Source organism: Lipomyces oligophaga (genome assembly GCF_038497815.1).
Source record: "Lipomyces oligophaga strain CBS 7107 unplaced genomic scaffold V1516scaffold_1, whole genome shotgun sequence".
Classification (NCBI taxonomy): domain Eukaryota; kingdom Fungi; phylum Ascomycota; class Lipomycetes; order Lipomycetales; family Lipomycetaceae; genus Lipomyces; species [Lipomyces] oligophaga.
In genome coordinates this window covers 351,750-375,680 of record NW_027117785.1, presented here as the reverse complement: position 1 = coordinate 375,680, position 23,931 = coordinate 351,750, and the positions used below count along the sequence as shown (strand labels likewise).

General features: G+C 43.6%; 12 protein-coding genes across 12 annotated transcripts; 7 read left to right on the top strand and 5 right to left on the bottom strand.

Annotated features, from left to right (window-relative positions):
- Positions 1-27: 27 nt before the first annotated feature.
- V1516DRAFT_693913 (fungal-specific transcription factor domain-containing protein) lies at positions 28-1,955 on the top strand (the record flags this gene model as incomplete). Its single annotated transcript, XM_066923911.1, has 6 exons — positions 28-153; positions 310-366; positions 507-626; positions 848-947; positions 1,122-1,861; positions 1,926-1,955. The coding sequence occupies 6 exons, from the start codon at positions 28-30 to the stop codon at positions 1,953-1,955; spliced, it is 1,173 nt and encodes a 390-aa protein (XP_066779590.1).
- A 1,945-nt stretch (positions 1,956-3,900) lies between these two features.
- On the bottom strand, positions 3,901-6,474 carry V1516DRAFT_618554 (exocyst complex subunit Sec15-like-domain-containing protein; the record flags this gene model as incomplete). The annotated part of the gene is made up of 4 exons (XM_066919415.1): positions 3,901-5,558; positions 5,607-5,904; positions 5,952-6,095; positions 6,145-6,474. 4 exons carry the CDS (start codon positions 6,472-6,474, stop codon positions 3,901-3,903), a joined length of 2,430 nt encoding a protein of 809 aa, XP_066779589.1.
- Positions 6,475-8,831: 2,357 nt separating this feature from the next.
- On the top strand, positions 8,832-10,926 carry V1516DRAFT_15478 (RNA recognition motif 2-domain-containing protein). The gene is made up of 9 exons (XM_066918669.1): positions 8,832-9,045; positions 9,127-9,360; positions 9,421-9,811; positions 9,864-10,082; positions 10,130-10,160; positions 10,211-10,288; positions 10,336-10,383; positions 10,432-10,610; positions 10,657-10,926. The coding sequence occupies exons 1-9, from the start codon at positions 8,893-8,895 to the stop codon at positions 10,710-10,712; spliced, it is 1,389 nt and encodes a 462-aa protein (XP_066779588.1). The 5' UTR covers positions 8,832-8,892; the 3' UTR covers positions 10,713-10,926.
- Positions 10,927-11,364: 438 nt separating this feature from the next.
- V1516DRAFT_631041 (D123-domain-containing protein) lies at positions 11,365-13,148 on the bottom strand. The gene is made up of 2 exons (XM_066919945.1): positions 12,804-13,148; positions 11,365-12,744 (listed from the first exon to the last, which is right to left on the bottom strand). Exons 1-2 carry the CDS (start codon positions 13,085-13,087, stop codon positions 11,757-11,759), a joined length of 1,272 nt encoding a protein of 423 aa, XP_066779587.1. The 5' UTR covers positions 13,088-13,148; the 3' UTR covers positions 11,365-11,756.
- Positions 13,149-13,272: 124 nt separating this feature from the next.
- V1516DRAFT_667538 (uncharacterized protein) lies at positions 13,273-14,609 on the bottom strand. The gene is made up of 4 exons (XM_066920872.1): positions 14,397-14,609; positions 14,129-14,346; positions 13,948-14,079; positions 13,273-13,893 (listed from the first exon to the last, which is right to left on the bottom strand). The coding sequence occupies exons 1-4, from the start codon at positions 14,438-14,440 to the stop codon at positions 13,334-13,336; spliced, it is 954 nt and encodes a 317-aa protein (XP_066779586.1). The 5' UTR covers positions 14,441-14,609; the 3' UTR covers positions 13,273-13,333.
- A 150-nt stretch (positions 14,610-14,759) lies between these two features.
- V1516DRAFT_667535 (uncharacterized protein) lies at positions 14,760-15,874 on the top strand. Its single transcript, XM_066920871.1, has 2 exons — positions 14,760-14,871; positions 15,250-15,874. The coding sequence occupies exons 1-2, from the start codon at positions 14,860-14,862 to the stop codon at positions 15,760-15,762; spliced, it is 525 nt and encodes a 174-aa protein (XP_066779585.1). The 5' UTR covers positions 14,760-14,859; the 3' UTR covers positions 15,763-15,874.
- Positions 15,875-16,040: 166 nt separating this feature from the next.
- V1516DRAFT_688347 (F-actin-capping protein subunit alpha) lies at positions 16,041-17,313 on the top strand. Its single transcript, XM_066923778.1, has 6 exons — positions 16,041-16,211; positions 16,261-16,279; positions 16,334-16,449; positions 16,498-16,587; positions 16,644-16,690; positions 16,745-17,313. Exons 1-6 carry the CDS (start codon positions 16,149-16,151, stop codon positions 17,217-17,219), a joined length of 810 nt encoding a protein of 269 aa, XP_066779584.1. The 5' UTR covers positions 16,041-16,148; the 3' UTR covers positions 17,220-17,313.
- V1516DRAFT_667528 (uncharacterized protein) lies at positions 17,002-17,928 on the bottom strand. Its single transcript, XM_066920870.1, has 4 exons — positions 17,790-17,928; positions 17,566-17,670; positions 17,178-17,483; positions 17,002-17,114 (listed from the first exon to the last, which is right to left on the bottom strand). The coding sequence occupies exons 1-3, from the start codon at positions 17,835-17,837 to the stop codon at positions 17,334-17,336; spliced, it is 303 nt and encodes a 100-aa protein (XP_066779583.1). The 5' UTR covers positions 17,838-17,928; the 3' UTR covers positions 17,002-17,114; positions 17,178-17,333.
- A 203-nt stretch (positions 17,929-18,131) lies between these two features.
- V1516DRAFT_667527 (uncharacterized protein) lies at positions 18,132-20,436 on the top strand (the record flags this gene model as incomplete). The annotated part of the gene is made up of 1 exon (XM_066920869.1): positions 18,132-20,436. A coding segment is annotated over exon 1 (1,999 nt), but the record flags the coding sequence as incomplete, so codon positions are not given.
- Positions 20,338-21,396, bottom strand: V1516DRAFT_667526 (uncharacterized protein). The gene has a single exon (XM_066920868.1). It carries the CDS (start codon positions 21,173-21,175, stop codon positions 20,390-20,392), a length of 786 nt encoding a protein of 261 aa, XP_066779581.1. The 5' UTR covers positions 21,176-21,396; the 3' UTR covers positions 20,338-20,389.
- Positions 21,397-21,561: 165 nt separating this feature from the next.
- Positions 21,562-22,459, top strand: V1516DRAFT_667520 (ubiquinol-cytochrome C reductase). Its single transcript, XM_066920867.1, has 4 exons — positions 21,562-21,664; positions 21,891-21,979; positions 22,038-22,086; positions 22,146-22,459. The coding sequence occupies exons 1-4, from the start codon at positions 21,662-21,664 to the stop codon at positions 22,200-22,202; spliced, it is 198 nt and encodes a 65-aa protein (XP_066779580.1). The 5' UTR covers positions 21,562-21,661; the 3' UTR covers positions 22,203-22,459.
- A 172-nt stretch (positions 22,460-22,631) lies between these two features.
- Positions 22,632-23,679, top strand: V1516DRAFT_667517 (microsomal signal peptidase 25 kDa subunit). Its single transcript, XM_066920866.1, has 3 exons — positions 22,632-22,706; positions 22,756-22,801; positions 22,872-23,679. Exons 1-3 carry the CDS (start codon positions 22,675-22,677, stop codon positions 23,298-23,300), a joined length of 507 nt encoding a protein of 168 aa, XP_066779579.1. The 5' UTR covers positions 22,632-22,674; the 3' UTR covers positions 23,301-23,679.
- The last annotated feature ends 252 nt before the right edge of the window (positions 23,680-23,931 follow it).

Below are 23,931 nucleotides of genomic sequence, written 5' to 3'. Positions count from 1 at the left end.
GTTTAACCAAGCGCCTGATTACGCGCCATGCCAGCTGCGTCGTCTTATTCGACCCATAAGCCCTCCCCCGTGCGCGCCGATGACCTCGATATCACGCCTTCGCCCTCCGCTTCTTCTGCTCCAAATCATAGCCAGACTTCACTAGCCAAATCTGTTGGTCGCAATCAGGAAATGCAAGATCGACCTCGCGATAAAGATAAGGACCATCATGGCCCGCGCGACCGTGATGAACATACACATGACTCGGATTCCACTCCTGCTTCGTCTAGCAAACACAATGACCACCACAAACATCACCATCATTCCCAGCTGGCTGCCGATAAACGTAAACTGGTTATTGCATGCATAGCCTGTCGAAAGAAAAAGGTATGTTATTCTGCTCTAGGTTGATTCTTGGCGGTATCTTGGGACTACGAACCCTTCACTTCACTCTCTCGTGAGTTCTCTACTGTGACAGGCAGCAGAGGCTAATTCTGTCCGATTACTCTTTTCTAACACCTATCTAGGTCAAATGCTCGGGTGATAGACCTGCTTGTGGCAATTGTTTACGTTTGAATGTCCCATGTCAGTATCCAGCCGTGAAAAATAGGGGATCTCGCTTTGGTTATCATGAAATGCTAAGCAAGGTAATTTTCTTCTACTTCCCATACTTATGACTCCCCAAATCTCTCCACCACGTCAATCGGGATATCAAATCCGATACGTATTGATTGCTTGAATTTTTATATTGAGATTATTTGCTTTAAGCTTTTAAGCATATTCATTTTTATTTCGATATAACTAAGAAGGCTCCTAGTTTCGGAGATAGGTTCTTGGTTAGCTATTGGATCAGCTAACCTTTATTTAGCGACTCGAGATGATGGAACGACATATAAGGCCACCATCGACAGGCAATCCTGCTTCGCCATATCACATTTCTAATAAGCTGTCTGTCCTTGCCATTCCACGTCAACCAATCCCAATTCTTACGAATGGTGCTACTGCAGCATACAACGCCAACGGTTCTACTCAGAATCCCTCGTTATCTACACCAGAAGTCTCAAACTCGGCAAGTTCGTTTTCTGGTAATAATTCTGGTTCTCGTCCTCGGTTTAAACGCAACGTTGATGGTTCATATAAAGCTATCGGATATAACTATGTCTCTGGCACTCCAAGTAGTGAAGACGTCGACCCAGATCACATGCACTCTCATGGCGGCAATGTGCCAAATCCCGCGACAAGTGAATCCGATTCGCCGACAAGTTCACGCGACAGATTATTATCAAATCATGCCCTGGGAGAGGTCCAAATGCCTGACTTTGAGATTATCGAGCACTTAACTGAGCTTTATTTCAGATATTTGAATAACCAGTCTTATGCTTTTCTCCATAAGCCTACTTTTTTGCCAAGGTTGCGCGCAGGCCAGGTTAATCCTTTATTAGTGCTCGCTGTGTGTGCTGTTTCGGCTCGATTTTCACGGCACCCTGACATCATGACTCAGCCTAGATTTGCAGCTGGTGAACCGTTTTTACTTGAAGCTCGAAAATTGTTGAGTCAGGAATTTGATGAGCCCACAGTCGAAACCACCCAGGCTCTTCTAATTATGGGTTTTAGCGATTTCTGTGGTCTAAACGGTGGTAGGGCTGCTATTTATTCAGGACTATCGATGCGGATGGCTGCGACGCTGGGTTTGAATAAAGAGTCAACTGACCCTGATCTTAGCTGGATAGATCGCGAAATCAGACGAAAGACTTGGTGGAGCGTTTTGGTATTTGACCGTCTCGCTCATTCCGGTCCCAAACGGTCTTTTTTATTAATGGAAGAGGAATGCCAGATTTCGTTGCCCAGTAGTGATCATGCGTTTTTGAATAACATCCCGGTTGTAACTGAAATGCTTACGGGAGAATACCCCCCTGAGGATCTTGAACTACCTCGAGTACCTTTAGATTTGCCAGGATATCATATCAAGTCGGTGATTATGTGGGGTCATATTGCATTTTATGTCAATATGGGAAGGAAAAAGGAAAATTTTGCTCCTTGGACCGAATATTCAGAATTTCATAAGCTCGAGCGAGAGATTGATTCATTTTACTCTTCCTTACCTCCGCACTTAGTTTACTCTCGTGATAACTTGGTGGCTTTAGATTCAACTCAGCAGGCAGGCACTTTTGTACACATGCATGTTGCTATCCAGCAATGTCTTTGTGCACTTCATCGATGTGTATATCCTTATGATCATTCAAATTCTAAATTTGAAGCTCCTCCAATTTCTTTTATTGAGCGATCTGCGAATAAATTGACTGCTGCCGCTTGCTCGATTTCTGGGATCTTAAACGATACATTACAAGTTGAAGACGTCCTTCCTGCTGCGTTTGTCGGATTTGGCGCATTTAACTCTGCTACTGTACATATTGTGAATGCTTTTTCAGTGGATCCTGCTATTTCTCAAATGGCTAAAAAGCATCTAACAGTCAACCTTAAATTTTTAGTGCTGATGCGGGAATACTGGTCAATTGCAGGTAGCTGGTGTACGACTCTAAAAGAGCGATATTTTCATAAACTGCAGCTCGAGCGAAATCCGGATATCGGTGAACGTGGATATTCGATTTCGCGACCGCCTTCTCCTACCGTCCGATATGGTACACTTGATTTTGCTGGACGCGGTAGCAGTCCTGGAGCGCCCAAGTCAGATTCTGGAGCCACGTCTTCAAATGAGTCTAATGGGCGAAGAAGCTTGCCTACTGTCGCTGCATCAACTTCAGAGCAAGATACGGGTCGGAAGTCAGTGGAATCTCAGTCGAACGGTAGCATGATTGCCACGGGGCCTGTTTTATTGGATACGCCTAATTCAACTACAGTCTTACCTCCAGGAAGTCGCCGAACACGATCTGGATTGGCCAACAGTAATCAATCAAGTACTGAATCGATGCTTCCGCCGTTGCCTCCTCAGCCTCCTCAGCAACAAGATCAAAATTATACAGATACTATTATATTGCCCTCGACCTTTCCACCTGTCGATGACGAGGTTCCTAACCCATATTTGTATGATTTCGACGAAACTTGGTTGCGTGCTCTTGAGAATAACAAAGATCAAATCGTGATTGATGCGGATCGAGTAGGAGAAAATTCCTTTTTGGATTTCGGATCATCAAATTGGTTCATTGATATTCCTGGTCAGACAAATAACGATCTATCTGATAATGCCGAGAATCAGACGACCAATTTCTCGACTCAGCCAGATGCTCAGCAACAGCAGCAAGTCCTTTCTCAGCAACTTCAGCAGCTCATATATCAACAACAGCAGCAACAACAACAACAACAGCAGCAACGTCAACGTCAGCAGCAGCAACAGGAACAGCAGCAGCAGCAATTAGCGCAAATTAATGGCAATTTGGCAGGGACAGGATCCGCAACCGGGCTTCCAGGAAATAACGACTCCTTTTTCAATGTGATTTTTGGAGACATGGTCTGGGACATGGATGCGCCGACTGCACCACCAGTTACAGTGACGACTACGACATTGCAGCCGCCATCGTCACGAGATAGAAGGCGGAAGTCGCGGACTCAGCGATGATATTGGCATGATAGGTGAAATGAGTTCTGTTTCACATAATTAATAATCGAAGTAATATTGTTTTTGTTGTTAGAGAAGAAGACGATAACTTTTGAGGAGAAAGATAGTATTATTCCATTAATTCGCCACTTTTATTTTTTACATAGTATGGGGTTTTACTTTTGTTCATGTTTTGGGACCGGATTCTCTTGACTGTCTTTGTTTCTAATATTATTGATTATGTTAATATGTATTTTGCGTTTTGGATGAGGATGCTGTTCTTATTTCTGTGTTTTAACTAATATTTACACAATAATACCATTATTTAAACCAATTTGAACTTGTCGCTATATTCGACATGAGAATTTTCAGCGAACACGATATCTGCGACCTTTCACCGGCGTTGCGGGCGGCGCATTGATTTTTTCAATGAGCGCGATGATGTTCTGAGGTTTGACGCGGGAATACTTGCGCATTCTGATTTCGGGATTGTTATACTCATCCATATTCGGGGAAACCAGTAGATCTATAGTCTGGCGAAGTTCGGTGAACGTGGTTAGTAGGCTATTGTCCATTGGATCTTCGGCACTGGAATGCTGGTGGTTTGGGCCGTTAGAGTATGCACGGTTTCGGCCGTTTGTGAGTGTTTTTGCTAGGGATGATGTTGTTGCTGCTGTTGCTGTTATAGAAGAAGAGGAGGACGATGAAGAAGACGGAGAGCCTAGTTCGGAGACAAACGCTTCGACGTACTGAATATCGTTATCAAAGTTGTACAAAGCGTCCATACTGATTCTCCGGCCAGCGTTGAGAAGCATGGCCAGAAGGGACGTAGCTAGGTGGTCGAAAGCGTCAAAATATATGAAGGACGTAATCGATTTAGGAAGATTTACAAGCGTATTGTTAACCAGCGCCTCGAGAAAATTCACCATGTCAATCAGATAGACACTTGGGTTACTACTATTCCGGCGGACAGTCGTTTCCCAATCATAATCGGCGATATCCAAGAAGTCGTCGATTTTGGAGTTAATCAACTCGAAAATGCGCTGCTCAGCTTTTTTTCGAGTCTCGCGGAATTTTTCAACTGCCTGTAAGCGTACGGGCTCAGCCAGATCCACGGATGATGAAGTGTTCAGCATTTTCTGAACTGACTCGGCAGCTAGCTCGAAATATTCAAGATTGATGTAGATCTGTACAATTTCCTCGCGATTACTGCTCTTTAATTTATCCCGTAACACTCGGCATACCACTTCAGTGAGCAATTCATCAATAGACTTATGTAATACAGATTCAATCTCGCCGGGGGTTTGCTCGGTATATTCATCTGCAAACGAATAATATTGTGTAATAAAATTTCGAATCTCAACACAGCATAACGGATATACCTGCGAAAACGGTAATGTGCAAGGAAATGCCACCTGCGATGGGTCCCGGTGGTCTTTATACCATGAAATACTGACAATTTGTTTCCATAGTTCCGGCTTGTGTATCACCATGGGCATTGAGTCGTCATGCATGATGGTATTATCAAACTCCTGTTTGAACCTCACCTTTAAGAAACTAGAATATTTGTCAAAAAGGGAGAACATATATGAGTTTAATCGTTCCACTGAATATTCATAGCTCTCCATGGTCTGAATAAATAGGCCAAGCAGCTGACGAACAACTAGTAATGTCTCTGGGTTCTGCAGTTTTGGTAAAACAGGATCGATCAGTTTAGCAATTCGTGAGCACATGGACTGCCACAGGCCATCGACCGACCCGGAGAGTCGAAGCTTGTAGGCCTTGCGCACCGTTACACGTTCTAAAATTGCAAATCCGCAGACAGTATGTAAAAGAGTTTCCAGTGGCAGGATGTTCTGATCTGTAAACTCAAGGCTTTGTGGTAAAATCAATTCCTGATCTTTAAGCCTATCCTGCGCGTATGTTTCACTGAATTCATCAAGTTTTCCAAGCGCTGAAAGAATATGCGCACATTCGTAAAATGGTGTCAGATCCACTCGTAGATTAGAATTATTCAGCGGATCAACTAATCTTTTAGTTTATCAAATTCAAATTTATGACCGAAATAACTTACATTCATCTCCTTCCTGTGCTTCTAAGGCTAGTTCAACAGCCGAGTTCAATTTATGAACTCTTAGACTTGGATTAGCTTCAGTCTTGGCTTTCCATCGCTTTCTTCGTGCTTCGGTGGCATCAAACGCAACTTTCCCAATGTTTGGAAGAATTTCACGCACTGCATGAAGCCAGGCATCTAAATCACCAACAACGTTCCGTTGTATCAGATCCTGCATGAATGGCACCGAATCTCGAATCTTCTGCGCAAAGTCGAATTCTGCGACGTCATCCAAGTGGTTTTGCACATCATTAAGACCCTGTCCTGTTAGAAAAGGAACAGACAATATATACTCAAAATTAATACCTTTAACGCTTGAAAATATTTTTTCTGCACAGTCAACTCATGTATTTTATTCGTCATGTTCAAAACTTTTAGACAGCGTCGGAGTGCGGTACTAGTATCATCAATCCGTGATCGTGCGCTGCGAGTATCCTTGAGCATTTTGCTCTATAGACTGTTAGAATAATAAAAACCTCATATAGACGAACAAACATACTCTGGATAACAAAGAAAGACCCGATCGTTGAACAGATTGATTGATATCCAATACGCTCGTCTGCATTTGTTCAGAACTCTGTTTGACCTTCGCCAACTGATGTACAGCTTTGGTATATTCATGTTGATTGCCATTGCATAGCTCCTGGACTTCGTTTTCCTTCTGCGCAGTAACGGCAGTAAGATGTTGGATGAGCTCCTCGACAGAGTTCGCATTAACAGCATCCTCGATAACAGGAGCCAATTGCTCTAGAAAGTCGTCACCTTCTATCGAGTGGAGCAACGAAACAGGATCGGAATTGAGTAGTAGCACCTGTTGAAGATGTTGCATTGTCCGAGAACTAGTTCCTGGCGCTGCCTCCGAGATGTCTTGCTCCGGCTTCAGATGGACATGGTTTGGATACGTTGTGTCGGTCAGCGTCGTCATTAGGCCGGCTCTGTCTTTAGCACGCAGCTCACAAATCCGGGCACGCAAACCACAGACACGGCAAGAATAGCTACGGATACAAAAGCAGCGCAGTTAGAGTAACTTTTATAAACAGGCGAATTCTCAGAGATCACACCTGGCCATCCTATCCGGGGAGTTCTTACAGTGCAAAGGTCTGTGGCACGGTGATCAATCAGCACCCATCGGTGGTCGGTACCAGGGGTCAAGGCAGATGCGGCGGTTAACTATAGGGCCCGGAGCACACCAGATTGGGGTGCGTTTCACAAGTAAAGACAATTTGGGGAAGAAACAATATAACTATCACCGGGTGCAACCAGACGTAGACAAAATTTACGAAATATCTGATCCAGTAGAGTCCGCAGACAGTGGCATAGTGGCAGCGGGGGGCAACTAAATAAAAGGAGCAGCTATAGTAGAACAGGCTTCATGTCAAGAAACGGCAACACGAGATCACATGATACAAACAAACGCGTCGCGCGAAACGAAAGGGTGGATCTTGACCGGCAGAACCAGCTTGGGAAGCACGGCAGATCCTGATCTATCCAGCAGATCGCCCAGTTTCCAAATGTCTCAATTAAACTCATACTCGTAACGGGTTCCGCATTTGCTTATAAATAGACTACGGAAAATTGAAGGTCAGGCGAGACAGGATGACGAAATCGGGATTGGATCAGGTAGTTACCATTATCCAGAGAGCAGCGAATGTCTCATATGCGCCGTAGATCGCAGGAAACGTCAAGACATGCGTCGGGATCTGTGGTGTTCGTGTTGGAATTTGCGAGACCTATAAAGTCTAGCAGTGTCCGCTGCGGTCGCTGCTACAGAGATCCCTGAGAGCTACGCACAAAGTCGAGATGTCGCGATGCAGCAACTCCGAACAGCAGCTCGTAGCCCGTTCTCTGGACCAACACATATCCGGTCCACTCTCGCTGAGTCCGCTGTAAAACTGCCCACCAAACAACCCTGCCTGTCCCTAATTGCGAGACTCAGTGCCTTATCTGGTCTCCTCGTCCTGCACGGTCGTCGGTGCCTCTGCGTGGTACACTGGTGGTCCGCTGGTTTCGTGCTACTCGTTCAGCCCTCCGCCGATCACCGTCCGGACAAATATAAAAGAAACAGCGGATCTCAGTCGTCCTTCTCTTTCCTTCTCCTGCTGTCTCCCCTGCCTTGTATTTTGCTTCCTTCTTTTCTAGCAACCCTCCCGGAGAACCAGGCATGGACTCACCGGTCGCAAGCACATGCACATATCTTTCAAACGACCACTCCTTCTTTGCAGCTGCAGACGCCTCAGATCTGGCTCTGTCCTTCGACCGTGAAATCCTTTGCCAGCCTATCGAAACCTCACCGTCCTCCTCCTGTCGGACCTCCTCCTTCTTGCCGGAACCTATTGGAACTCGCAGGCCTTCTCTATCCTTTGTCCCGCAGCCAAAGTTCGCATCTCCCGTTGGTTTGTCCGACGGCCACTTCTCCTTCATCTCCTCGGATAGCACCAGTCTCCAGGTAGCGATGCCAGTCCTGCCGTCTCGTGCAACCACTCCTGTCACAGAGTTTGACGAACACCAGGCCATTCCGTTCGCACTGTTTGACTCCCCTCCATCAAACAAGGAGGAAAGAAACGCTGCTATTCCTGATGAATATCAATTCATTTTTCCGTCTTATCGGTTCCAAAGCCTTCAGCCGGTTTCGTCTAATTTGTCTCCTCCGGGTGATGTATCTCAGAATTCCATATCGTCTGGTAAGTATCTGCCGTAGCACTTGAGCTTAATAACAAAACATTAACTTTTTCAATAGTCTCGATTTGTCCAAGCTCTCCCTGCTTCAAACAACAGTATAATGGAGCCACAATCAGTGCAAATTCATCTTCCATGCGTCAGCATAGTGGTGAGAGGGGGACTATCACCTCCAATGGCTCGTCCTATTTAGGTGGTGATCAAGGAAGTTTTGAGGCAGCAAGCATTCAAAGCTCCATTTCGAGCTCTCGCTCCTGGAATTCATACCCTCTAGAGGAAAAGTCAGTGTATGCCAGACAAGCATTTCATGAGCCTCAGGAGCGCACCTCTGCATCTACTGGATCTGATCATTCCTTGTCTCCTACACTGACCAACAATGCGATTGAGGCCATCCCAAACAGTAGCGACGCTTTCGACAGCCATCGTCCCAGCCGCTATTTGGAGCTTTCAGGCTTGTCCAAATCGATAGATATTAATGTTCTCTCTGATAACTTATCTGTAAGTGATCATTTATCGCCTTATTTAGTCTCGGGATACTTACTCTTTGTAGCTGATTGGCGATATCCGTTGCATGAATTCTCGTGAATTAGTATGCAGCGGATCTATTGTTGTAGGATATTACGATATTCGTCATGCGGTATATGCATATAAGACTATGAAGGCACAACTAGTTGCTGGCTACCGGGTCCAAGCATCCTTTTTGTACAGAAACAACTCTCTGTCGGTGAGTTATTCCATGGGTGGGTTATGCTGGAGCCCTACCGATTATTCTCCCAACATTCTCCTCATTCTAAATCGTGATTAGATTGCAGACAGCTACTCTGATAGTCCTTCCGTAGCTGAGAATGAGGGCGAAATCATTATTTCATATCAACCGCCCAATTCCAAAGATAGTAGAGCAGTTTTGAAGGATATACTGCCAAAATTTGGTAGTATTAGGTCTCTTACTACTGATGTTGCAGGCATTGCCTTGTGCGAGTATCATGATATTCGTCACGCGGCTACAGCTCTCGACTGGCTGGATGGTAAGCTCTTAAAGGTGCGTAATTCTTGTTTGACATATGGTTGCAGAGATCTTGACTTTCTTACTAGTATTTAGGGTGTTCAATTTAAAGTAGCATACAAGTCTTCCGATTCTCAAGATACCTACCTCAGTGCGAACAAGCCTAAGAATTCCTTCTTGCTGTCTTCTAGTCGTCATGCTTTTTCGGCCCATGCACCTCCATTTGAGCGAAAGAATATACATGACAGGACATATTTGTATCGCTCAGAGCCTCAGCCAACTGTACCTGTCTATAGCGGTCATGAATCTCTTGAGTCTGACTCAGTCTCTTTCAATTCCTCTTCAGATTACAACTTTCCTTCATCGAATCATTCGGCGGAAAGAAGATCCTCTCAATCTACTAATTCCTCACTGTTTAATTCTCGGCGTTCATCCCTGTTAAACTTTCAACGTCCAAGTGACGAGTGGGATGCGGAAGCATGTTTGAGTAAGCTGACCCTGACCTGTCACTGACAATGATCTTTTTCTAATTGCTACAGCCTTTCAAGTAGAAAATTTTTCGGATACCAGTTCTCGCAAGTATAATGTCTATACCAGCGCCAACGTGCCGAAGAATAATGTCGTTGATTTGGAGCGAATTGCTCGCGGGCTTGACACTCGTACCACTCTCATGTTGCGTAATATTCCCAACAAGGTTGATCAACAGATGCTCAAGGAATATATTGATGTTACAAACAAGAATACTTATGATTTTCTATGTAAGAAATGTTTTGGTGTGATCAAAATTTAGTGCTAATCAGTGCAGATTTGCGGATTGATTTTTTGAATAAGTGCAAGTAAGTTTCACAGCAGCCTGTCCAGATAGAATCGATATTCAAATATATAGTGTTGGCTACGCGTTCATCTCTTTCACGTCGCCAGATGCGATTATAGTTTTTGCAAAGGCTCGTGCAGGCACCAAATGGTAGGCTTTGACATTTCAGAGAGTAGGAATAGAGCTGACATATTCAGGAATCGTTTCAACTCTGAAAAGATCTGTGATATTTCATACGCCAATATATAAGTATTTCCTACTGAAATCGGACTTCAGGAGACTAATTTTCTTACTCAGGGCAAAGAATGTCTTATCGAAAAATTCAGAAACTCCAGTGTCATGGATCAGGATGAAGCCTATAGACCCAAGATTTACTATTCAGATGGGCCCAGGAAGGGTGAGGAGGAGGAGTTTCCGCCACCCAACAATCTCAACAGGAAACTTCGATCTATAGCAAGCATTCAGCAGATCGGTGAGTACTATGAATTGTTTTCGTTATGTGAAGCTAACCGATTGAGGTCTTTTTCCTCCTGGTAGCAATGGAGGTAGCTGGCGACGGGTTCCACGCTACTAGACCTGCTGAATTCTGAGAGTCTGCTAATTGATATTTTATATTTGTTATTGATTATCCAGAGGATATTCTAGGGAGATATATATCTGATATTGATTGTATTTGAATTTTTTTGTCTGACGGACAATCTATTTCTGGCTTTGAAGAATTGGCTAATTGTTTGGGAATCTTGTTGGAAAGCTCTCTTTGATTATGTGTTTGAGCGTAGCTGAGAGCGACTCAGGTTTGGTGTTGGTTCAACTTTTATTATTGATTACTTATATAATTATATGTGTGGTGAGCAAGATTTGCATAGTGAGGGGGAATTGATTCTATCCACTTGTTTGATTCTTTATTTTGTCAACCTTTTGAGTTCCGAATTTTTGAGGATACTGGAAGAAAGTTTTGAATGTATCGAATGATAATAAGTTAGTGGTGGGTTTTATGTTTGTATGGCAAGGGATATTTTTACTGATGGCATTCACAAGATCTGTTAAGGTCTCGATGATGTTTATATTTTTATACATGGCTAAGAAGGCGGGAGGAGGAATTATTGTCAGGAAAGGGGAAGGAGATTTACAAAGGACCATGGATAATGAAATTACTGTATTGATATTACTGGGATTATCTGGAAGATTATTATTTACAATTTTAAATTTATGATTTCATTAAGGATTTAGATATAAAAAGTATGTTGGATCTAGTGAGGCTGAAATGAGATCGAGATGATCTGCAACTACTTTATTGAGGGCATCTCCTAAAATGTAAGAAGCCACTATATCAGCAATAACAAAAAATATTAGTTTATCGAGAACAGAAAATTTATAATTAGAATTAGACGCTCAAGTATAAGCGACACAAAACAAATCGCAATTAAAGTAGCAGAGGTTGTCAGATTTAATGGCTAATTTAAGAATTCTAATACCTGGAAATTAATTGTATGAGAGAGGAAATAGAGAAGTCAGATCCAAAGCTGGAATTTCACTATGGAGGATTCTAATTCATATGATATAAAACCTTGTTTAAATTAAAAGAACGATGCTCAGCACCACTCTTACCCTCGATGACTTACGATCGACTTTGACTGTCAGACCGCATGTCTGCGCTGGTTTCACTTTTGTCGAGCATTTCTTTCCACTGCTTGGCAAATTCTGCAATTCCTACTCCACCACCTTTGACACTTGCTTCGACAACGTCACTGGGAACCATATGCTCTGAGAATGGTTTCGTCGAGAACGTATGGACACCTTCATCTTGTGATACCAGCCGAAATTGCGGTTCTTCGGGCCAAAGTTGATCGGGGCCTGGAGAGTCAAGGCGTAGAGTTGGACTGATTGCTAAAAGTTCCGGCCAGGTGTATGAGAGAGAGTCAGTTCGAGGCGTAAAAGGGTTGATATCGATGAGCCAGACACGGCCGGATTCAGGTTTAGGAATATACACGTCAAACACAAAATCTGGGTCTGGGAAAGAATTCTTCAGAGTAGAATCAAGAAAAAATGACAGAATAAGCTTTGAAAGCCGTGACTTTAGAGGCGAAAGAAAGGAGTAGAATGCCTCCGACCGCTGAGAAATGGCAATGATATGCCGATCACGAACAAAAACTCGGAATTCCATCGACGGATTAAATTCTATCCATTTCCGTAATACAAGACTGACTTTATCGGGTCGAGTTTGCTCAGGAACAGAGATACAGTCGTCATAAACATGCATTAGATCATGGGTAATGAAATTTGACGACTTCAAAATCAGATAGATATCACCCGGCGTGACACATTTCAGAGAATTAGTAGCGGTTATCCACTGCGCATCTCTCGGGGACGACCAGTTCAATTTGGGCGTGACGGCACCATACAAATCAATTACCTCTTTAATCTTTTGATGAAGCTCCGGGAATGCACTTGCTGGGTCCACGGCCGTTGGTCCTGCAGAAACTTCATCTTCATCAGCATCCCAGTCGATGTCCGAGTCCGCGTTTGATTCGACCGGTTTTGCGTACGATACATTCTGCGATTCATCATCACTCCATTCAGAATCACTACTCCATTCCGCGTCTCGACTTTTAATACGTTAGAAAAAATCAGCATTTAAAAATATGCAGCATTGGCATGGTCGTACTGTTCAGATGGCAAAAAAATTCCGTCCGAAAGAAGATAGGTCACAAATTCCGGGTCGACATCGTGAATGATAGTCGTCTTTGGTACATGTTTTCGATAACGAGGATGCCATGAGGTGAAAGCACAATTATCTATATGTTCTTTTGTAATTTCGGGAAATCCAAGTGTAGATGTTACAGCAGTCGAACTAGGCGAATCTGACGGCGATGAGGTTTCGCTGGCAGGGGGTGAAAGCACAAATGGAGGAGGATGATGATAGTAAAATGGTGTATTGTGATCCTCCATTATCAGTACTCTGTCGACGTTTTCCAGTATCCAACTTCCACTTGATGATGTGAAAACAAACGATATTACTTGTTTTTGGAATCAGTTTAAATCTAAGTCATCGAATAACTACACAGGTTATTCCGAACCTAACCCGCAGACTCCTGGGACATGCTTTTCCAGACTCGCATACAGTACTGCGGTAGTTTGCAGGCGACTCAATAATTATGATATTATAATATAGATACATATTAAAATGATTCACGACTAATCCATATCAGAGGGTGGCTGAGCAGATATTGCTCGCGACGAAATTGTTGGGCTCGGTCCTAGTAGACTCCCCATAAGATCCGAAAACATATTTGCCTGGTTTCTGATTTTGATTCCGAAATACAATTCGCCGATGCGGTTCAGTGCTTCTGTGAAAGCACCTGCATCTTTGATTGATTGCTGGTATCTAAACTTGAGGCGATTGTAAAGATCTGTGTTTTTACGTTGGCAAACTTTGATCAACAGCTGGAAAAAGTTGAGTAAAGGGTGATCGTCAAATGCAAGAATCTCGTCGCCAGAAGAGGACGTAACTGTTTGAGCGGTCGTAGAGGCGCGGGAAGATTTCTGAAGGCGTTCGATGAAAATTGCAAGTGACCGACTAGCGTCTCGAATATTACCAACAGAAAGATACCCTAGAACGGCACGCGAAATAAAAAAGGCAGCCATGTCCACGTCGGGAGATTCCATATACCAATCAAACAAGAGATTTGCCAAAACTACGGGTGACTGCTTTGTTCCTTGTAGAAGAAGTCGTTCAGCTTCGTATGGAAGATCCTCTTGATAGGTGTTACTAAAACGTATGAAGATAACAACTTTGTAATTATACTGACCGCTTGCATATGAAGAACCAAAGATGTGCATTAGCTCTGGATCATTTCCAGACCATTCCAGCGAATCCTTAATCAGGTCTTTCCGTCGAGAATCGTCGGATCTGATTTTATTAAATAGTTGCACAACCCGAGCTATGAATCGATTAACTGGAATGCTACGACACAAGCTCACGGTAAGTACCTTTCGATACTGAATCAACAGCAATGCCAGCAGTTTTATAGGTAGCAAGCATTGTCCTTGCTAGATCACTACCACTACTACTCTCGCCTGCATCTAACAATTCCTGTGCACCGGTATAGAGAATCTCAATCGCATTATCATATTGCATCAGCTTGTCGTACCGAGTAGCAACTGTCTTGATAGCCTGTTGTGCCTCATAAAACTGTTTGTCCGCGATCCTCCTAATGTGAGCTCTCGAAACGTTAAAGAATCTTATTCTCAAGCATACCTCTGCTTTACGCGAGCCAGCGTTTTGTTAATATTTGCCGACATCTCTGTTTAACTTATATTATATACTGAAAGATTTCAACTGGAATTGCCAACTTTAGCAAACAAAACTTGTAGTTGAATCCTGTCAAACAATGAAATTCAGGTGAAGTAGAATCGACTCGAACCGCTGTCCAACTGTTTCCTACCCTTCCTGCGCCGCATGAGGCAGTACTCTATATCACGTGCCAATGGTCATGTGACGTAAAGGCCAGTCAGAAGCTGAGACTGGCAGGGGATTGGCCAGAACCATGTAGTGTCTAGACGTGCTCAAAGATACGCGGGCGACCCGGAACTGCCTGAACGGGGAGGATTCGTCGAGTTTGCAAGACGGACACCCGCACAAAATCTTTGCTATTGTTTCTAGCTAGTGCAATTCGAGCTTTTGCTTTAGTTTAATTTGCTCAGTTTTATCAAGTCGAAAGATGTCTGTCGTTGTAAGTTGTTCCTTCGCTGAATTGAATTGTGGGTAGTGTCGGACACGGAATCGGGTGCATCGATTGCTAGTCGGTTACCGGTTCAAACGGAAAGAAGGAATCGCCATAGTTCAACAATTACTAAAACTTGAACCAATTGATTATTGGAGTTTGATAAATTATTTATTTGAGTTGATAATTTTGTTTGGACATATTTTGAATGCCCTTTTTATTGGATCAAGATCGTCACCAAGGGAACGAGAAAGTATTATCGAACTTCATAATTTGCCATGAACCACTGAGATTTTAACTTCGCCATGACTCGATTCCACGTTTCTATGCTCCATTTATAGACCCTCGATATTTATTTTCTAAGCTACATTTAACTAACATCTACAGAAATCAGCTGCTCTTAAACTCGACTGGGCCCAGGTCACGACCTCGCTCGGCCTCAAGGGGACCACGATTGCTTCGTTGCAGTCGTTCCGCAAGCGTAATGAGGATGCTCGTCGCAAAGTTCTGGAGCTTAGCGCTCAGCCCACCACGGTTGATTTCGCATATTATCGCTCTGTTTTGAAAAACACTGCTATTGTCGACCAGATTGAGGCTTCTTACAAGAAGTTCAAGCCCGTTACTTATGACGTTACTGCTCAGCTCAAGACCATCGACGAATTTGAAGTCAAAGCCATTGAGAATGCCAAGGTCACCGAGACTAAGGTCGCTGCTGAGATTGAAGCTCTTGTTGCTACTTTGGATAATATCGAATCTGCGCGACCTTTTACTGATCTTACTGTTGATGATGTTATCCGTGCCAAGCCTGAGCTCGAGACTAAGGTCAAGGAGATGGTTGTCAAAGGTAGATGGGATGTTCCCGGATACTCGGAGAAGTTTGGAAGTCTTGCGTTCATGTAAGCATATGATACTGGATTGGTTTCAAGTGTTTAGTATGTTGGATATACAGACAAGGGCTACATCTAGCCTAATCTGGATCATTATTAGAATTAATGGACTGGTTTATTTATAATTGTAGTAGAAATATAACAATTCAAATCTTATATGACTTATACCAATTTCAAGTCAGTATTTTCGAAGATTTGATTTTGAGCTAGATTATTGTCAGTGGTATTGCTTTCACTATAGCACCAAGAAGCCGCAGGTGCTGATGGCCGCCCCTTGGATATCACCGTTTGCATTACCGTTCCAGCCTCCATAGAACAGCAGGATTATTGATCGGATCTCTAGTTATCCGATCAGTTCTTTGAAGATCTGATATAGACAAAGATTAGAACCAGTGTATAATGTCTAGTCAAGCCAAAGTAAAGATTGTCTCTGCGTTCTTGACCGACGCGCCGCCGGGTGAAGTGAGTTGCTACAATTCTGGTTTAAGTACCGTAATTGACAGAAGAATAGATTAAAGATGTTTACGACGGTGCGAGAATTGCGATATGACCTAAAGTATTTTGACTGATTTTTTGTTTGACAGATATCCGAGCCATTGTAGAAGACGATAGCAAGGTTTTGGATGGACTTGACCAGGTCTTCCAACAATATAACTTGGACCAGTTTGTGACTGTGAAAGTTCCCGGATCTAGCAAGCCAGTAAGTCGGAGTGAATTGTCTATGCAGCAGAATCCTGACTATAAGCAGATTGTAATCAGTCCATATAATTCTCTTGGTGAGACTATATTTTACGATGGTGAAGCTGGCAAGCAGTTTGAACTTGATCACCGGACATTGGTTAGAATATTCTTATGGTTAGAGATTGAGAACTTGGCATGCTAACATTGCTGAAGAAAGTTTCCGGCGTAGAAAGCTACGAGGAACCGACGACGAATTCAGAGTATGAAGATAATATTGACAGGCTTGCTCTTTGCCATTGACTAATGAAATCTAGGTTGATCTCGAGTTTGAAATATTATGTTAGCGAGCACTATCCAGAGCCTAGCGCATATGGACTTTTTAGCCAGGAAGACGATACTATCGCAATTGTCATTTCCGGGAATAAGTATAGTCCGTCAAATTTTTGGAACGGCCGCTGGCGATCTAGCTACACTGTCGATCTGTCATCCGGGCTTGGCAAAGGTCAGATTGATTTGGACGTTCATTACTACGAGGATGGTAATGTACGCTTGAAAACCAAAAAGATAGTCGATTTGAAGGTAATTGGTGGAGATGTCATCAAGGCTATCGCAAGCGCCGAAAGGGCGTACCAAGAGGAACTGAACAAGGAGTTTAGCGGGCTGAGCGATGGCGCATTCAAGGCACTACGACGTCAGTTGCCTGTCACTCGGTCCAAGATTGAATGGGGAAAGTCCATAGGAGCTTACAGATTGGGCCAGGATATCGGAGGTGGACGCACTGCGAATTGAAGTAACTGTGATTGGTATTAAGCCTAATCTGTTGTCTCCCTGACATTATCTAACGATAATAAATTTGAACTATTGTACAGCAGATTGTGATTAGGTTCGTAAGAGAATGCCTGGTTAGACCAGTCGCCAGATCAAATAAATGACTAAAACGCCAATTAGAATCAAAAACACGGTTTTGTAAACCGGTAACGATACACCCGACGACCGAGCTAGTCTATGAGAAGAATGTTTAATCGAAGTCGACAGCGAGGAGAACGCATCAGTCTTAAATGGGCAAAAAAAAGACGAATGTCAGAACATATGATTCAGAATGAGAAAATTAAAGGTTGCGTCATCATATACGTACCGTGGATTGAACAAATGAACTGTCTGACGCCTGATTGCCTATATCTGTCGTAACTTTGCGAAGTGTAGATAATTGAGAGGCTAAGTCATTAAGACGACGATCATTCTAGTTCTGATATTAGTCACAATGATGAAGAAGATGTCGTATTACCGTATATGCACATGGACAAGCACATGGTAAGGCAAAGATCAAGGACATAATATTGGGGGGCGGGACGGCTCTACCTGGGCTTCACGATCGTACGCTTGAGAAGCGGACGCTGACGCCGACATGATAAATTTATCACAAGATGTGACAGTTTGGCAAAAGCAAGTAAATACTCGAATTCAGTAAAACAGGAATAAATAATTTAACCAATCCGCTGCCTATTCCAAGCCTAATATTTAGAGGAGCATCAACTTTCCCGCATTTGAAAATTCAGATACAACACCCTCGAATCCCTGCGCTATGTAAGCTCAAGTGGTGCGAGCTACACTGAGTCTCACGTGTAAGTGCGGCTTGTGCGGCTAGCTTCGACATCTGGCGGGAAATCCCTTTCTGATTTTGGGTTACTCTAGCGAGCTCTGAAAACGAATCGAAAGTCCGAACTAAACCGGTAGTTATTGAACTCAGTTCTTCGAAATCGAGTCGCAAGTGATAATATTTCATGATATTTTGTACACAAGTTTGATCGATTCCGCTCTTCTTGTTGGACTCGCACGAAAGCGCACAATGGCGTCCGATCAACGCCAGCAAGGGCGGCAGCAACTGGACTCTGCCATAGGGCTAGAGAAAGCCAAGCTGGATCCGCCTGATCTTCAGGACCAACACCAAACTAGCAGTCAGAAACCGTCTCAGCAGGAGCAGAGAGACCGAGATCGAGATCGAGATCGAGATCGAGTACTATCAGCAATTGCTTCGCCTGCAAGAGTAGTGGCAGCGCGGTCGAGAGCCATTGCGCTTCCTCGACTATCACGTACTGCTTCTCCTTTACTATCTCCTCGGGACACCGTCTCCGTATCAGCACTAGGATCAACAACGACGTCGTCTACCACAGCGATAAATGGGCCTGTTTCGTCCTGTTCGTCATCTTCTGAAGATGAAGATCTGGCCGCACAAATCGATGACCATTCTTCTCATAGTAACATCGAATTGACAGATCAGACATCTGTCTCCTTGCAGAATTCTACTATCCCATCTCTGCGAACGTCTCCATCTCTGACGCTTTTCGCGCGTCCGTTTACTAGCACTTCTTCGGACGGCTACATTTCATCTCCTTCTACACCTGTATTGTTCCCGCAGATGAACCCGTTTGGTCGTCGCAGAGCCACCTCTATTACAGATGACGAAATGTCGGTCGATTCGCCTGCGCAAACACCAACAGATCTCACTCCTATGAACAGTGGAGGCAACGGATCTGCGTCAAATTCCATATTTTTTACGCCTTCTTCCTTTTTGAAACACCAGCAAACAAGCATGTTGAATAGTTTCGGCTCTCGCCCTGGTACGCCGCCTGCGGTTACACCGGCTCCGACAAGCCAAACCTCACCTAATCATGGCAATAATAATATTGTTGCCGGCAATGGTCGTGGCGAAATCAATCGTCGCGCCGTCGTTTTTTCTCGATTAGGTGGCGGTTCGATGAAACCGCAGATCCGTAGTTTTATGCGCATCAGTAAAGAGCTTGCCGACGAACTTGCGCCAGCCGAGGTCGAGATCAAGCATGAGGCTGAAGTTACAATGCTGCTGCGAGACGACGAGGACATTTCATCGGCCTCTGATACTTATGAAGATCGTAACGATTACGAGGATGATGACGATGATGATGACGATGACGCTGTAATGGGTTACGCAGACAATGACGATGACGACGATGACGACGACGAGGAAGAAGTTCGACTGCGTAAGCAGTGGCAGCGACAACGACAAAGGTTTAATGCGAAGTATAGATCTGCATATCCAGCTCTGGATCCGACTCCCTCTTCGTCAAGCTATGCATCATTCAGTGGTGCTCCTCCATTGCCAGGGTTTCCAGGCTCTGGGCTCTTAGCCAGTCCACCATTTCGACGACGTCGAAGGCGCCATCATCCTACGACGTCCAAGCGAGACTCGGACACTGGTATATCAACAGGTGATACTACACATGGCCAACTTATCGCCGCGGCAGAAATGAATGGACAGCGGGAAATATCAACTACAGACCTGGAAGCGTCTCTCCCCACGGTCCCCACTGGGTTGGTGCGGCCTCGACCGATTATGTCGGCCAACATCTCAATAGCGCAGCAGCAGGCGATTTCAGGAGGTTTTCTCAGTGATGGAATGGTTTCACCGCTCTCCATATCCCCGTCTGGACGAGGTTTTGTTGGTGTCCGGTCGGACTCGGACCGCATAGTAGCAACGCCCACAGCCGAACGGCGGACTTTAAAACGCAGAGGTCCTATTGACGATTCGCCAAGACTTTCAGCAACTCCGTCAGGGTCAGCAGCGGCAGCAGCTGCAGCAGTCGCAGCAGCTTCTGGACTAGACCACCACGGGTTTTCGATCAAGCGACGAGCTGTGTCACCCAGTATTCCTGCAGAAACAACATCAAGCAGTAGTAATGTGGGTGGTCCAAATAGGAGCACGAATGCGACTGCGGGAGGCGGGGGATCGCCAGGTCCTTTTGTAGCGGGCAAGCGAAGCATGAAACATATGCAGGAAGCCTATGACCGTATACAGAAGATGAGTTTAAATTAGAATATGACGTTAAGTTAAGTGATGTATAGGGCTATGTGAGTGAATCGGTGTTATGGATTTTGCTTGGGATGATAATGATAATGTTAATATAATTACAAACTAAATATACCTAATTTGAAGGATCTGACGGAGCGAGGCTAGTTGGGATATCGTCACGATGATTTGGAAAACGTCTGGATCTGAAATGAGATCGATTAGTTTTCCCATTCTGCCCTCCACTTGAACGAGGAGTGTTGCCTAGACTTTGATTTCCTTCGCCTGGCCGTTTGAATTGTTTGAAAGTGAGTTCGGCCGAAGGCCGGTCGTCTGCATATTTAGATACGAGCTTTATTTTGGGTTTGTCTTGAAGCTGTAAATTGTCTGTTATTGAATCGGCCAGTTCTTCGACTTTTGAATCTGTATCTGTTGCTGATTTAGATTCAATCTTGTCCGTACTAATAACACTCCGCTGTGAAGTATCTGGTGTTTCTGCTCCGCTTATTTCATTTCCATGCGTAGATTCCATGCGATTAGATAGCCGCTGCTGTCGCAATTTTATTCTTTCTGCAACATTATATCGCGCCACATCTTCATCAGGTGTATATCCTGGCCTGATTCGGATTTCTTTCCTGATAGATCCATCCTGTCGAACTGTCGACGGAATCATTCGGTCTCCGGTAGGCGTAGTGACAATTCCTGCATTAGTAACGGCAGTAGATATCGCTGAATTTCTTTTCGGTGTCGAATGCTCGCTTGAGGTTGGTTGGGCAGATGGCTCAACTATTGGCCGATCAGGCGTGCTGTTGTTCTGTGAGGAAGTCGACACTGAGGCAATCGTTGCCAAACCAAAACTGACACGAGTTTTTTCTGATGATTCTTGAGATCTGCAATCCAATGCAGCCTTATTTGCTACCATTTCTAGGATTTCTTCTTAGAATCAATAATAATGGAATTAGCCCAACTCTTAATTAATTTATATGCGGCGTCTAGCCTTGCTCCTGGATCTGGTTTTTGATCTTGAGTTTTAATCTGAACGAAATTGCAAGGGATCTAAACTTTTCTACAATTTATAGCGTCTTAAAACTTTAGACACGCAATTTTTCGATTATGATATTACTCAATCATAGTAGTCAAATTTCAGGAAATATATGGAAATAACCCCTGCTTTTGAAGGAGTAAGTTCATTTATGATTTATCCTATGGCTGCACATACCCCTCAGTTTACAATTCAGGTTAGCCAATCAGCGCATCTGGAGATTCCTTGACTGCGGCCGGGATTCAGCGCGAAAGTTCATATTGACTAGATATATTCGAACTTGTTCAGTATTTCTAGTTTCTGGCTGATTGTTATTTTGAAAACAGGAAAGATCCCTTTTTGTCCTGGTTTGATTGTGATTATAAAATGGTGAGTCTCTTCCCGTTTATTGAGCAAGTAGAGAAGGAACAGGAATATATTTCGGAAGAAGAGGATCACAGTGCAGCAATTACGTTTTGGATCTGATATTGTACATTTAATGGTGGATGCGGTGTACATATGGTACCAAATATTTGTGTCTTCTCTGCAGATGATTTCTTTGTTGGATTTGGATTTCTCTAAAAAAGCGTATTTTATTGTTCTAACACTACTGAAGGCTATTTCAACTACCATCTACAACATTTTCTTCCGCCGAAACTCCATTATGGTCGGCTCGGCTTTTGCAGGTGCCTTTGCATTTGAGATGTATGTTATTACTAGAAGCAATTTTTTTCAAGCATGGTTAGATTCTAATACTTTTTAGGGCTTTCGATACGGTTACCAACAAGTACTGGGAAGCTCATAACCAGGGCGTAAGTGATATTCCACGTCGGTATTGGACCGCTGAACAGAGTATACTAACTCAAAGCAGAAGCTGTGGAAGGATATTAAATACAAATATGTCACAAAGGATGAAGATGAAGAATAAACGCGCTGTCTGAGATAGAGTCTTCTGAAAATGCATATATGACATGGCTTCGTCGGGATGTTTGCAAATGTTCTCAACTTAACTTTTGTTTTATAATAATTGAAATATTTCATTTTATCTTCATTTTGCTATGATTTGTGATTGTCTGCAAGTCTTTTGACCTGGCAGATGATGCTATGTCGAGTGATTTTAGTAAAATCTGAGCGGAACTGAGAGTTCTTTGTTATCCTGGTTTAATAAAATATTCTCGAAAACCATCAGGTCTAAACAATTAAAAGATGCACGATCTTCGTCTGCACAGTAAATGACATGATATAGAAGATAAATATTCATGGTATATTTGATGTGCTCTACAGAGTTTACACGTGACAATTAAGAGAATCATGCTAATTCTAGATTTCAACGCGTCACCATTAAAAATTCCACAAAGGAGTTTTGATATAGAACAGGAACGAAAAGAAGCAAATTCATCATGGTGACTGCAGTTAAGAAAGTCAATCTATCGTAAGTAATCCGAGCAATTGGCTGAGAATCTGTTGACTGATTACCGCAGATCCACAGCGGATATGAAGACCGCTCTGGACGAAGACATAATAAAGGTAGGATTGATCTGTTAGACTTTAAACTTGACTGCGAGATTCAAGAGATCAGATACACTGACTCCGACAGTATTTGACTGAAGCAGGCTATCAACAGAATTTTTCTTTGATTGATGTGCGACTTGGACTCGGATTTACGGCCGTAGCAGTCGCTGGTGCTGTTGGCTACTATGATAGCAAATTTGGATTTGAGGCCGCAAAACAAGTAACGACGATTGGTGTGATCATCTATTTTGTGCTGAATAGCCTACTGACCCTATGGGTCTGGCTCGTTGAGAAGCGAATAATTTTTGTGGGAAAAAAAGCCGAAGAAACAATATCATTATCTACACAGTTGCGGAAATATCAGACGAGCTACCTCGTTGAAATCAAAAGAAAGACATTTTCGGCGGATGGGAAAATCGAGATTACACAAGTCTTTGATAGTGACGGAAAAATAAGCGGGAAGGCACTGCACGAATTTATCGATGGCCTTTTAGACGACAAGAAAAATCAGTAACCACGTCATTGCGGTCATTTGCGCTCTTTGTCATTTAAGATCAAAATCTACTTCCTCGCTAAATTTCTTCGCATGCCATCTCAGATACATCTATACCATCATTTCCTTACTCGGCTAAGCCCGGCTATGCAGCTCGGACTGGTCATAACTATTTTCATAGCATGTTTTGTAAATATCTACTATCTAATTATTGAACAGAAACTACTGCTCATCTCCAACTGTGCACACCCAGTCTCCTAGGAAGTCCAATCCATTGTAAGCCAGCCTAGATCTATCTGATTGCTCTACAAACTTCCAATTCTGCTATTCTTGGTAACTTGTTAATAACGCCTTTTGACTAAGTCATACCTGCCTTTTAAGTGCATATTGCGCTCCCAGGACTTCGCAGGTCCAAAACTAATTCGCTCGTAGTTGACATAAGTTCAAACGTACAAGGGTGTTGTAGCACCTCCTGTTGGGAACCTTATCCCCGGAATTATTGCCAGAAGTGGCGTCAGCATTCGGACTTAACTCAAGGAGAACATTAATAAGCATTCAGCCAATCACAATCATCTGAATTGTCAGCTGCGTAATCAGATCAGAATCACGTGCAGCGGCTCTTCTCCTCATGTGGCTTCGTCCTCCTCTTCTC

Coding starts and splice junctions, on each gene's coding strand:
- V1516DRAFT_15478 (XM_066918669.1), top strand. CDS start 8,893: ATGAATTCTCGTGAATTAGTATGCAGCGGATCTATTGTTGTAGGATAT. Junction 10,161..10,210: donor GATTTTTTGAATAAGTGCAA/GTAAGTTTCACA, acceptor TCAAATATATAG/TGTTGGCTACGCGTTCATCT. Junction 10,289..10,335: donor GCTCGTGCAGGCACCAAATG/GTAGGCTTTGAC, acceptor TGACATATTCAG/GAATCGTTTCAACTCTGAAA.
- V1516DRAFT_631041 (XM_066919945.1), bottom strand. CDS start 13,087: ATGGAGGATCACAATACACCATTTTACTATCATCATCCTCCTCCATTT. Junction 12,745..12,803: donor ATTTTTTTGCCATCTGAACA/GTACGACCATGC, acceptor ACGTATTAAAAG/TCGAGACGCGGAATGGAGTA.
- V1516DRAFT_667538 (XM_066920872.1), bottom strand. CDS start 14,440: ATGTCGGCAAATATTAACAAAACGCTGGCTCGCGTAAAGCAGAG. Junction 14,080..14,128: donor TGTTGATTCAGTATCGAAAG/GTACTTACCGTG, acceptor ATCGATTCATAG/CTCGGGTTGTGCAACTATTT. Junction 13,894..13,947: donor TGGTTCTTCATATGCAAGCG/GTCAGTATAATT, acceptor ACACCTATCAAG/AGGATCTTCCATACGAAGCT.
- V1516DRAFT_688347 (XM_066923778.1), top strand. CDS start 16,149: ATGTCTAGTCAAGCCAAAGTAAAGATTGTCTCTGCGTTCTTGACCGAC. Junction 16,588..16,643: donor AACTTGATCACCGGACATTG/GTTAGAATATTC, acceptor ACATTGCTGAAG/AAAGTTTCCGGCGTAGAAAG. Junction 16,691..16,744: donor GAACCGACGACGAATTCAGA/GTATGAAGATAA, acceptor AATGAAATCTAG/GTTGATCTCGAGTTTGAAAT.
- V1516DRAFT_667528 (XM_066920870.1), bottom strand. CDS start 17,837: ATGTCGGCGTCAGCGTCCGCTTCTCAAGCGTACGATCGTGAAGCCCAG. Junction 17,671..17,789: donor CGTACGATCGTGAAGCCCAG/GTAGAGCCGTCC, acceptor TATCAGAACTAG/AATGATCGTCGTCTTAATGA. Junction 17,484..17,565: donor GTTCATTTGTTCAATCCACG/GTACGTATATGA, acceptor TGCCCATTTAAG/ACTGATGCGTTCTCCTCGCT.
- V1516DRAFT_667526 (XM_066920868.1), bottom strand. CDS start 21,175: ATGGTAGCAAATAAGGCTGCATTGGATTGCAGATCTCAAGAATCATCA.
- V1516DRAFT_667520 (XM_066920867.1), top strand. Junction 21,980..22,037: donor GGTGCCTTTGCATTTGAGAT/GTATGTTATTAC, acceptor AATACTTTTTAG/GGCTTTCGATACGGTTACCA. Junction 22,087..22,145: donor GGGAAGCTCATAACCAGGGC/GTAAGTGATATT, acceptor AACTCAAAGCAG/AAGCTGTGGAAGGATATTAA.
- V1516DRAFT_667517 (XM_066920866.1), top strand. CDS start 22,675: ATGGTGACTGCAGTTAAGAAAGTCAATCTATC. Junction 22,707..22,755: donor GTTAAGAAAGTCAATCTATC/GTAAGTAATCCG, acceptor TGATTACCGCAG/ATCCACAGCGGATATGAAGA. Junction 22,802..22,871: donor TGGACGAAGACATAATAAAG/GTAGGATTGATC, acceptor TGACTCCGACAG/TATTTGACTGAAGCAGGCTA.